This window comes from Prorops nasuta, unplaced genomic scaffold (assembly GCF_024137725.1).
Source record: "Prorops nasuta isolate Cenicafe-Biocafe unplaced genomic scaffold, Cenicafe_Pnas_1.2 PNAS00003, whole genome shotgun sequence".
Taxonomy (NCBI): Eukaryota; Metazoa; Arthropoda; class Insecta; order Hymenoptera; family Bethylidae; genus Prorops; species Prorops nasuta.
Genome location: NW_027116800.1, coordinates 11,818,564 through 11,831,539, shown reverse-complemented (window position 1 = coordinate 11,831,539; position 12,976 = coordinate 11,818,564). Strand labels below are relative to the sequence as shown.

Below are 12,976 nucleotides of genomic sequence, written 5' to 3'. Positions count from 1 at the left end.
AAGAAAGAAGGGATTGCCATCACAAGGATCACGAGCTCATCGAATTTTAAACGCGTGCAAGCACGCAAGGCTGATCGCGAATCGCCGCTGGAGTTTAGTATAAAATCGCACCGCAAGGATGGAAGGTCACACCTCCGAGATACGTGAGGCCCAGACCCATCATTACCGGAGCTTGGGAGGAGTACGGGACTCGAAGGGTCCAAGCTCTCAAGAAGATGACTGGCTATAGGTCTACTACACCCAACTTTCTGCATTCATATTAAGTATTATATACATGGATATGCAACAAATGTATCAGTAAAAATAAGGCTAAATTTTTTGTTTATATTACCTTTGAATGTGCAAAAAGATGGACAACCGTTCTCTTCAACTCTGCCATTCATTTCGTTTAATTGACGAAACTGATGGCTACTGATGGGAGCTTCTCACAGGAACAATCGAACCGCGAATTCGTGAGAAATAAAAAGTGCTCGGGGTTTGGGACGAGCGCTCGTGAATCTCCAAGTTTTTCTGCGTCTGTCGCTCGAAAATCCTGTTCCCTCTGCTCGCGAAAAACGAGAACAAGTTTTTGGAGTCTCCATACCTTCGAATCATGGCTGAGATTTGTCTAGTGAGAGCCATAACAAGCTGCTGTTGAAAATTTATTGGTAAAAATTGTAGAGTGCTCCAATTTGGTGCGATAAAAGTACGTACTAACCTAAAACAGTAAAAATGTTGTAAGAATATTAAACCATAATAACACTTTCATATTGTTGGCTACTTTTATTATTTATTTTTAGACGCAGTCAAGGGGAAAGGATTCTCGTCCAAGGATATATTCCATTGAAGAAAGGAAGGGGGAGGTGGGGAGGATGGGATTATTCCGAGTCCGAGAGGGTTAGCAGATACGTAAATGGCGCGAGGGGGCCTCTCATTACTCGGTAATAACCTGTAATAACGTGAATTTAATGCGTGGCTTCAAGTACAGGCTATAAGCAATCGTTCGCCGCCTTCGGCAATTTTAATGAATTGTCCCCCCCCCCCCTTACCCTCTCCTTTAAATCACAAGTCACGAAACACGTCCATTCACCTGTTCGATCAAACCGACAAAATCATCATTACTGCAAGTTTTGTTAGGTTATGTTCGGCAGATTTGAGAGGTTAGGTTAATCAAAACTTCGTATTCTCAAAACGTCGCAACTTCTGTATTAGCTACGTAGATGCTTTTTGATCTCTCCTGAAATCGTAAATATTTGCTTGAAAGTTTTTGCCGAGTTTTTTTATCTAGAAAATTAATAATTAAGAGAGGAAGTAACATTTCGCGTTACTCGAGCTGGTCGAGCCTATCGCGACGGGTTCAATCTTTACGCTCCAAGTGCAGCTGCAGCTGTTACGACGACGGAGAGGAAGAAGGAGGGCCGGTTAGGTTAGTGTCGGCGAATTCTCAAAGGGGACTGTAATTAGCCGCGCATGTGCCGCGCGGCCAACCGGAGCACCGAACGAGGCAGGGGATTCCCCCCTCTTCCCTTGCCAATCTTGCAATTTTCATTCGCAAAACCAGCCTCTCTATTTGATAGCTCTTAAAACCATCAGATTCTAATCATAATTTTCCACTGCCGCCATTTTCCCGTGTCTTCGTAATTATAGAAATGACGATCTATCGGAATTAGGTTTCTTTTCTCTTCTCTGCATGGATATTACGTAATATTAAAGGATTTTATTAGTTTATGCTGGTAATGTGAATCAAAAATTTATCAAGACTTGCATAAAGCGCGCATCCATCTAACGGATGAGTTTATGAATTATTGTTTCAGGTTGATTTTTGGAACGCGAACTAAAGAAGGACTGCAGCAGGCAGCTACCTGACGGTACGGAACGGATGAAATCTTGGTCTTCCACGCATCAAAGGAAATTCCTGCGGATCGGAATCTGGAACTAATTGCATGAGCAGGAGGCCGGTAGACTTTCAAATTTATAAAAATATCACAGGCTAACCGCTTATAAAAACTTTTCGCAATTACATCCCGCACGAAAGAAGAGCAAGGATTGTTCGTCATCATAATTTTTTCCTACCTTGGGCGCTGTATGGGCACCGCCATTTTTTCCCTGTCGGTATTAAGGCACAAATTTGGCGTACAGTGGAATGATTCTGGTTTTTCTGCTCAGCGAAGCTTGGTTAATGAGTACAGCGAAGAAGAAAGAGCAGGCTTGCTCAATTCGGAATATTCGAATATCCCAGGCTGGCTGCGTAAAAAATTCTGCTACTCTTCCTTCGTATCAATCATAACCTAAATACTGACTGTGTGCTCGCTGAAAAGCGAAAAAGTTTTCTGAAACAAATGGTGTTGGATGGTGGAAGGGACAGTTATAAAATTTTGTGAGAGTGAAAAAAGTGTTTGTAATTTATTAGACTTTGATGCAGCGTGAAGCTACGATCTTGGGACCGTAAAAGATTGGAAGGGACGAGAAAGAAGTTCGGTGAGCAACGGCCAATGGGCCCGAATGATGCGCCGCGCCGACCGCCGTCTCTTCTTCACACCTCGTCGCTTCGCGTTATCCACTCTTAACATCCGTGTCTTGGTTGAAAAGTATCCTTCTAGGATTCACCTAGCAGGGGGCGTGGCCATTTTGAGCTTTCGCAACTAATCCCCGAGGATCTGATTTCGATACGCATTTCGCTACAGTGCTATTCCTGCAGTATTTCGACGTAATCCTTGAACTATAAAAAAACCGCCAAGTAACGGAATTTTTTATATCTCAATGTGTATTAATGAATTTTTAAATGAGTTTCGGAGTTCCAGAAAAAGGCAAATGGTGTATCTCGATTGAAAAAAATTAGTTTGCGTAAAAGATGGTTTGGATGCTGGAATTTCTTGGCCGTCGACCTAAATATTGGACGCCTGGTCAAAATTCTAGGGAGAGCTAGCTTGGATTTTGAATTGTTACAGTCGACCATTATGCGTGTTAACACAATTTCGGGTTTTTCCTTGGGCCTTCTCGAGATCTTTTTGGGGATCCGTTACGCCCATCGGACCGAGAACGGACTCCAAGCGACGACAGAAACTCCCCGCAGCCCGGTGAATAAAGAAAATAAAGAAACCGGCATGGCAGGTTGGGCCCTGTGCCTCCTTTGAAGGCCCCGTCTCATTTTCCCTCAAACGCAAAAGTGCTAATTATGCGTTTTGTGCCGTTCGTGCCTACCGGCATCCACTGTGTCTTTCAAGACATCCAAATACCAACTTTCCTTGCTATTCTCGCTGTCTTATCACCTATATACAAACTTTATTCATTTACAGTTTATTCTCCAAATAAGTATTAAGTAATCTTATATTTATTTTTTTAATTTCATCTATACAGCTTGGGTTTGACTAAAAGTTTTATTGCAGGGAAAAACGATCCAAGGTCGTATCCAAACTTGATAGATTTTATTAGAAGCTATTTGGTCTTTGAATGCATGTTGGCAGAGAAAACATGACAAAAGGGTTGCTACCCACGATATTCAAGGACCAATGGAAAAGGGGTCGACGATACTGGGTAAAAGGGTTTGGCTAATGTAAGGCAACCCGATCCAATGAACACCAGCTGGGTAATCAAAATGCGTTAACTTTATTCTACGTAGGATTCACAATGAGAAAAGTTCGATCATTACGACGTTAACTTAATAAATGTGAAATTGATAATGTCTGGAAAACAGCAGATGTTCAAAATTTGTCCGTTTCGAAATTGCAACACACATCTGGCCCTATAAATAGAAGGAACCTTCTAAAAAAAAGAAAACCCGTTTCTGTCAGCATTATTCCCACGATAACAATCAAGAATTGGCTGATAAAACTATTGTGTCGTTATCAATGCTTTGGTAGCAATCCGGAGGTGAAGGAGAATAGTTGAAAAAAATACGATACTATGTAAACATAGCTCAGATGTGTAGATAAGGATCGAGAATCAAGATAGAGTTCCAGGGAAAATTTTTTCTAACAGAGATTCGCTTGTCGTGGTCTTTGTTTATAATTACGACTTGAAAATTACCCCGCTATATCCTTGGCAGGCCCAAAATAATAGGGTCCAGGAGGAGAAGAAATAGGGGGGAAAACAAGAGCGAGGCCGGGAACGGCCGAGCGCACCCGAGTTCGAACGAAAGTTTGTTGTGCACCTCTCCACTCTCCGATCCATCGGCCAACCGCTGGGCGCTGACTGTGAAACTGAATATACTGAAATTCTGAATTGCCAGTTCAGTCCGGTCAGCCGATCCGCTTGGACGTGCTGTTCAAGAAACTTGCATCCATGTAAAAAGTCGGTCTTCGTTATTCGTATTTACTAAAAGACCGTGGACTAATAATCAAATGAATTTACAAATACAAGTCAGAATGTGAAACCAAAAGAAATTGTCAAAAGATTGATCAAAGGAATGGAAAATATCTAAAAGTTTTGTTTTACATAAAGTATTAATTAAATTAAAGAAGACTCGAAAGACAATGGATACGAAATTTAAGTGTTGTTTTCGGTGAGAAATTGGGAAGGTCCGTTGTGCTGCAAGTCGTAAAAATGTTTGCTCAAACGATTATCGTTTTATCTGCTGCAACATGTCTGGTACAAGGCTGGGGAATTCATCATGCAGGGAATTCTGGGCAAAACGTCAAATGCGAGAGACTCAGTGTTTCCTTCTGCAGGGGATTGCGATACAATCTTACAGCAATGCCAAATTTTATGGGGCACGAGGACCAGCACCAGGCGGAGAGAACGGTAATTAAGCTCATAAAAAGCTAATTACATTTTCCTTTCAGTAGAACGTGATTGAATTTAAATTAACGACAATTGGAAGCTCGAAAAAAAAATTAATTAGACTAATAACGTACTTAATTTGCACGGCTACAATAGACAAGGCTCATTTTACTCCCGTCTTACACATGTACCCACAGAAACTTATTATCGGGTCAAGAGTTTGTGGCTTTACGCAGGCAGGAATTACGACCGATCGTAAAACTGGGTCTCAAAATGATTTACTAACATCCGCGCCGAAAACTAATCGGATTTGACCAAATCCTGCCGATCCCTTCACCTAAAATAAATTCAACTAAAATTTATGCCAGCTTAAAAGTTCCATTTTTTTTGCTCTACCTTAAAAACCGCCATTTGTAATTTCCGCAGCACTAATGGCCTGCGAGTTTTTTCCAACCTAAAAGGCTGATAGTAATTTTTATTGCTACCACATTCCTCAGCGAGTTATGCATGCTCGACCCGAGAAACAAACGTAATTACAGCCACGAATGAAATACAGAAGGCGAAGAATTTTAAAACCGGAAATTTAGCTCGTCTTGTAAGGTTAAGGACCATTTCTCGAATAAATCGATTAATTTTTACGTCAGCGGACTTTTAGCAAGCTAATTGCAGAACCAAACGAATCTTACGGAGAAAGCCAAAAATTATAATAAAATTAGGGGCATTAAAATGGATGAATCGTGAGATTTGCTGGTGATAAAACGCATTTTCATCAGATTTTACGAACACAATCAAGTTGGCCAATGCCCCTCCCCCTCCCCAGTGGCTCCTCGCCACGGGGGTCTTCGAGAAACACGTGTATTTCTCGTCATCTTCTCGATGAATGAACCCTCGATCCCATCTAAATAAGCAAAAAGAGACCAAACACAATCTTTAATAGGAAAACAAAAACTCGAGCACAACGTTAATTCGGCTTTTAATTAGCGGTCTTAATTAACGCGATAAATTGCTGCTACAAATTTTCTCCTCATCCACGAAGGGATTATAAAAGTGAAACCTATCGAGCTATGCCGATAAACGGAAACCAGAGATGAATAAAAAAAACATAAACAGAGAGAAAAAGAAATTAATTGAACATATGAAATAACTGGAGAGCTATGGTATGATTCTTAAGATTTAATGAGATTGTAGAAAGGTCTCTTGTAAATGGCTGGAGCCACCAAAGTCTATCGAGGGATATTTCTAGCTATAGTCGGAAAAGTCGTAATCGTCTGGATTAACGAATCTGTTTGAGAAAGAGGCGGCCTGGCAGATATCTGGGCTCGACAGGAATTCAGCCGCAGCAGGTTTATAGTCCTGTCGATAAGATCAAAGCAAGCCGCGTCTCTGTAAATCATTCTCGTGATAAGGCCAACGATAAGCGTTAACAGCGAGCATTCATGCGGCCATGATGCCATCATTGCCCCCCTCCATAACTATTTTTCGTATGAAATCCCCTCCAGGATCCTGCGACGGTTTACAACTAAATCTTCCAGTAAATTCGCAGGATTATAATTGAACCACTGTTGTTAGTATTGTTTTACGTTAATTTTGAAATAATATAACTTTTGTTCCGTGCTCCCCTGCAATAAAAGAAATAGAAATACAATGTACAAATCTTTATATGTTATATATATATATATATATATATATACATAGGTAAACTGGTAATAAGCCTGTGTTTGTGTAATTCACCGATTAATTAGCAGGAAACTCACACTTTACGTATGATATAACACTATCCTCATTCAATTACACTTAGACGATTTAAATTAAAAATAGATCGTTAATTACAGCAACTGGTTTTCCTCTATTCCCATCAATCTTTCTCCTAAAAAATTCTCCAGTGTATTGGATTCGTGAAATCAATGTATTTGAGTATCTGTAGTTGTACGTCCCTAAGGTGGACTAAACTACATTGATTTATTTATCGTTGGAGTGTCTAGCCACTTATGCACTCTATATTTATCTTAACGAGCTCGGAAATTCGAGTCTTTCCCAAAACTTTAGTCTCGTTCATCTTCAAAGGCGTTATTGGATCACACGCTTTTCCTTTATGGATTTTATCTCGTAGTTGCACACTCTTCAAAGTCACGCGGTTTAAGCAGCTGCGACAGATTAAAACATCGTAAATTCACTTCTTGATCTCGACATTCCGCTCTTATATTTAGGCCAAAAGCAGGTTAATTCACTTTATAAATATACGATTGCTATAAATACTCCTGCCATGCACGCAAGAAGTGAATATCATTAAATCAGGCGCTTACATTTGTATTTAAAAACAGCGTTCATATAGAAAACAGAAATTTTTTGGAAAAAGTCCCTGATCCTGGAAGAATTGATAAAAGTCTTAATAATTCTTAAATATATTTCACTCCGAGACGTATATTTTGCATTGATATAAATAATGATAAAAAATATTTTATTAAAATCCTTTAAGCTTCCAGGAAACTTGTCGTCGTCTTGTATCGTGCGGAATAATATCTTCCCTCTTCCTTTGACTTTTCTCTCTCTTTCTCCGTTCAGCGAGTACAGGGGGAAAGGGAGTTGCGGGGTAATGGAGGGGAGGAACGAGCCGACAAAGAGACGGCTTTCTTAACGTTCCTCTCCCAACCCAGAGTAGAAGAAGCGGCTACGAGCACTCTGCTGAAATATTCCAGCTGTTTCCGAGCGAGAATATTTAGTCTACGGATTTTAACTTCTTTCGTCACACTGAAGATACTTCATCCTAAAAATCATACCCCCCATTTTTTTACCTCTTCAAACTCATCAAACTGGTTCTACCTAGAAACAATTACAAATTACAATGAGCAAGCATTGCAATAAATAAAGTTTTTACGAATAATAATTCTAAATTTAACCAATCGTTTCATACCATAACTGAGCTGGAATCTTGATAAACTGGCGACTTAATTGGATGAAAAGTTTTTTCGCCGACTCTTCAGCAACTTGATGGACTCTAAGTGAGTGACCTTGGTTTCCCGAGGATGAGACAGACGTCCAAAGGTGTCCCGTGGGAACATGGCGAGCGGGTAACGTGAGAAGTCAAAGAATCCAGCAACGTCGACTTCTTGCCGACCCCTTCATGCCAGCCGAAGAAGCTGAGGAAGCCTACGTGCTTCAACGAGTACCTGTCTTGCGTACGTTCGGCCCTTCAGCGTCTTCCTCGGGGCTGGCATCGGCTTTAATCGACTCCTACCGGTCTATCCCCACCTCCAGCAGTGCACGTGTCCATCTAGCTTAGGATATCCTCTGCTTCAAGGTCAAAAATTGTATCAACTTTTCACGATCCCGAATCGGGCATAGATCAGTGACAGATCATAGATCATCCACTGACAATCTCAGATCCCATCTTGAGATCAAAGAGATCCAACAGCAATACGAGTAAATCGTTTGATTCGGATTACGAGGTGGATCGGCCGATTTTATTAATATATAGTGCAGATTTTTCTCTTTGTTGGAGAGATGTTGTTCAATGAAGCAAAAAAGCATCTGCGGAGCTAGCCGAAGGATAATAGTTATCCTGGGGCACGACCACATCCGGCTGGCAGTCGAGCCAGGACAATTACAGAGGGATTAGCTTGCGGCTCGAACACGTTTCGCCCAGTTTCACCTTCTGACTCGATCCGGAGAAGGCGCCATTCTCAATTACACCTTCTCCCCCTCCCTTCTCCAAACTATCCTGAGTTCCCGGAAACTTACAAATTACCAGGAACCCAAAAACTCCTAATATCCCACCCCCCCCCCCCCTACCCCATTTCATCATTATCGGCACGAGCTATACCCCGATATCCTATGGATTATTGTTGAAACATATTTATTTACGTGATACTGCGTGTAGAATTGCTGTTATTGCTCGAATAGACGGTTGAGAATCACTGTTGAGAAATATCGATAGTCGATCGTCTTAATGCGGTTTTCGTGTTCGCGCGAGATAAGCGTGCCTAATGGACTCTCCCTCCAACTGCATCATCTTCACTGTATCTCGAGAAAATGAAATTTATTCGCCGATAAGTCCCGGGCTCGAGGCCTGAAATTCCTGTGAAAAATGGCCGGCCTATCGTCCAGCAATTAAAAAACTAAAAACCTCATCCAACGAAATACAATTTCAATTTAGATTAAGGCTCTTTCAGTCGTTGCTTTTTTTCACAATCATTTCGTTAATTTTGCCGAGATTCCTTTGATGATCGTGGAGAATCGGAAGCCATTTATTTGGTAGAAGCAAAAATTCCTACAAAGTATAACGAGGTTTTTGCTCGAATCCTGGAAAGTCTGACGAATCTCGCGATGTCTGCAATGAAAGGGAAGCTGAAGAAGAAGCGGAGGAGAAAGAAAAGGCGGAGGAAAGAAATGGAAGGAGGAGTAGCGGAGGTTAGGTAGCGCGGACTGTTTTCGAGCGATTGTCCGTCAAGCCGCTTTGAAATGCGGCCCCCGCCAGTCGCGCTGGCCATTGCTGGTGAAAAAACGCAAAATAATGAAGGAACCGACCCTAAGAAACCGGTCCGAGTCGATTTCTGTCCCGCGTGCCCCTTTATGTCCCCCGCCTTCCCTACCTTTCATTCCCTTCAAGGGACACGCATCACTCAGCTCACCGATCCTATTCGTCTTCCCGTGTCCTCGGGGAACTCGATTCTTCCATTGTTTTTTATTCCTCGACAGCCACGAGTTTCCCTCTCTTCTCGTTCGAAACAATCAAATCTCTCGATATTCACATCAGCGTCTTAAAACACATTTCAGTCTCTTCATGGAAGCCTTTTAGAATTCCAACATACGTCAAAATCATGCACGAAGAACGATTGCACTTCTGTTTACCCTCTAGTTACCTGTATGAATCTTATTTATGCTCGCTATATTTGTTTTCATTTTGCTGGATCTACCAAGGGATAAAATTATTACTCTCGAATCAGTCATTTTCCAAGTGCAAACGATGAGATAAACATTTACTCACCCGCGAGTCATGTGCGGGGCTGAGGATTTTGAAAAACACGTTTTGTCCAAGTATTGAAGAGTCATCGTCAGTATAAAAAAAGGAGGAAGGAGGAAGAGAGCTTTACGCTTTATCTCGGCATCAACAGGAGAATTACTGCAAGTCACATTAGCGCCGCCACGCGTGAAGAATCGGCAACTGGGGCCTACCCAGTAGATACAGGATCGACAGCGCTCATCAGCCACGCGGCACAAAATCTGGAAAAAGAGAAAATTAGCCGTCAGAGAGTACATTTGGTGGGCGAATCCGTTGGCAAGAGTGGTCCAGAGTGGCCTTTGTGAGATGAAAAGTGGAGAAGCCGAGGGACTCTGAGCCCGAAGGCCTAAAGAGGGGGGAGGCCCAACGTTACGGGTTACCACGTAATTTCATGGGGCTATAATTTGGAAGCGAGGGTGGGGGAAGGGACTAAGGCATAATGGGCGAATCTAGAAGGGATCCGACGAGGGCACATTGGAATACAGGCGGGAAGAATGGGCGGGATAATTACCCCTGATGCCCACCGCTCGTTATATCTCATGGAACACTCTCCTCCGCCCCGTTAGGTGCATTACCCTCTTATTCTTCATCCATGCTCTCGCCACTTCTTCTTTTTCTTCTTCGTCTTTGTCTACTTCTTTTTGCTTATTCACTCCGTAATCCCATCTACAGCGAATATCTGATTTTTAGTCATGGATGTCGCATTGGAAATAATCATTACTATGATCATACATAATTTCACCCTTAGAAACATCTTTTCTCATGGATATGTTTCTTCAAAATAAATGAAATTTTTATTCAGATAGATTATATAATAATATTATTCGTATTTTTGTTTCAGCTTGCGACTTTCATGCCACTGGTGCATTATAATTGCTCGAAGCACCTGAGGTTGTTTCTGTGCTCGGTATTTGCTCCAGTATGCTCGGAACACGTGGCCATGCAAATTCCAGCTTGCAAATCCCTTTGCCTCTCGGTCAGAAAGGACTGCGAACCTGCATTGACCAGTCTGACTCTACCATGGCCCCATCTTCTCGATTGCGACAGATTTCTCGATCGCGGTATGTTCTCTATCGATAATATAGAAATTTGTTTCTTTCTTGTATTATAAGTTATTATGAAGATAATAATTTTTCTTTTCCACAGGAAATACCTTGTGCGTTCAACCACCAGACGAAACGCTACCAGATGTCCCTGCCGTTCCTCCGCTGCAGCAAACGTGGCCTACACAAGAGCAATCGCAAAGTATTTCGAGTCAAACGAAAGAACATCATCAGTGTCCACCGCATTTTGTACAGATACCGAACATGGCTACGGTAATTTATTTGTATAAATTGTGGCCCATACTTCTGAAACGTGAAACTAGTTTTTATTCATTTAATTCCAGAAAAATAATTAAAAATTTAATTCTGCAGGTTACTTGCGCCCCACGTTGTGGCACTGATGCTTATTATCGAGCAGAAGACAAGAGGTTTGCAGAAAGATGGATGACCGGTTGGGCCTGGCTATGTTTTTTATCGACCCTCTTCACCTTACTTACCTTCTGGGTGGAGCCGTCACGATTCCGGTACCCGGAAAGGCCCATCGTTTTTCTTGCCCTTTGCTACAATCTTCTATCGGTAACATACATCGTTAGGGGAGCCGCTGGACCTGAAAATTTAGGGTGTGCCAGTCAAACTGACGGACCCAGCTACGTTCCGGTAGGTTTACAAATTAGTTGATCAATTATATATGTTTTTAATAATTAAATTTTATCAATCCAGGTTCACGATGGGTTGAGAAGCATTCCTTGTACTATATGGTGGCTAACCAGGCATTATTTGGGATTGTGCAGCAGTACCTGGTGGGCTGTGTTGTGTGGATGCTGGCTTTTGAGTGCCCGAAATGAATGGAGCAGTGAGGCCTTGCACAATATTGCTCCTTACTTGCATGCCACTGCCTGGGGCTTGCCTATTTTGATCACAGGAGGTAAGAAATTATAAATTCAATCAAATGATATAAAAAAATGGTTCGCCAAAAATGAATTGGTCTTTCAGGAAGTTTAATCTCGAGGAACATAGTAGCGGACGAACTGACAGGACTTTGTCAAATTTCTGACGAATCAGCTCTATGGTTAGAAGTTTTGCCTCACGCCACTTTGCTTTTGCTAGGCTGTATTTTCGGGAGCTTCGCAGGGGCTGCCTTGGTTCGTGTTCGACGTGCAGTTCGATCTGCAGGACGCAGTGCTACAAAACTTGAAAGGCTGATGACAAGACTGGGCATTTTTGCGTTGCTATACGCTTTACCAGCACTAGGAGGTCTCGCGTGTGTTATCCACGAGTCCTCCGTTAGACCCCGATGGAGAACTTTAGCTCTTTTAGCAGCACTGGATTGTAGAGCTTCGCAAAATTGTGTACCAGGCCCCGTTTACAGGGCGGCCGGTCTCGAAGTGGCCTTGCTAAGATTGTTTCTGTCACTAGTGGTCGGTGTCACCTCAGGAATGTGGGTCTGGTCCGGCAAAACCTGTAGGGCTTGGAGCAAATTGCTCTCAGCACCCAGCAAACCCTCCAGGCCTCTTCAATCTGGTCGGCCAATTGTACAGCATATGTTTCAAGGCTTTAAGCCCGACATGGCCAATCTAGCTTAATTACTTTTTTACCTACAAATCTATACCAGTGAATGGATTGGCCATTTTTACGTTGCTCTACGCCTTGTCAATATTTGGAGGCCACACGCGTATAATCCACTAGTCCTCTGTAAAGCTCAGAAAAAAAATTCTGGTAGCTCTGGACTATAGTTTTGTAATACTTTCTGCCAAATTTAATTTGCAAGATTTATCCATCACAACCTGGATCTCCTTTTATCATCAATTTTTAACAATTGCAAGCTGGCTAAAAAAATGTGCTAAAGATTTTAAGTCTGATAAAACTAAACAAGGTTAATATATTTCATTCAATAATCTATACCAGTGAAAAGCTGAAAGCTTTAAAGGGATCTCACAAAGTGGGTCTTTCCAAACTTAAATATTTTTTTGATCTTCGACCCTTGACGACTGCAAGATGTATATAGTATTTTTAATTTCTAAAACAAAAAGTTGAATATATATTTTACATTGTAAATTATCTGTAAATACTGTACAGTTAGTTCTTACGTGAAAAATAAACTATAATTTTAATGAAAAGGATAACTTTTTTATTGATATAAAACTGTTTTTTTTATCATTCTCCTTCCAGCGTTCAATTTAATTTCGACTATTAAAACTTCAATAGACTATCCGTGCAAAATAGACCTTATAGATTT

The 12,976-nt window shown here is 41.6% G+C and overlaps 1 protein-coding gene across 2 annotated transcripts; it reads left to right on the top strand.

Annotated features, from left to right (window-relative positions):
- Positions 1-546: 546 nt before the first annotated feature.
- On the top strand, positions 547-12,854 carry LOC136785748 (frizzled-9-like). 2 transcript variants are annotated; one of them, XM_066746998.1, is made up of 9 exons: positions 547-685; positions 780-920; positions 1,794-1,933; positions 3,366-4,719; positions 10,539-10,758; positions 10,844-11,013; positions 11,113-11,397; positions 11,461-11,665; positions 11,734-12,854. In XM_066746998.1, exons 4-9 carry the CDS (start codon positions 4,522-4,524, stop codon positions 12,321-12,323), a joined length of 1,668 nt encoding a protein of 555 aa, XP_066603095.1. In that variant the 5' UTR covers positions 547-685; positions 780-920; positions 1,794-1,933; positions 3,366-4,521; the 3' UTR covers positions 12,324-12,854. The 2 variants fall into 2 exon arrangements, with proteins under 2 accessions (XP_066603095.1, XP_066603096.1); XM_066746999.1 differs by lacking the exon at positions 3,366-4,719.
- The last annotated feature ends 122 nt before the right edge of the window (positions 12,855-12,976 follow it).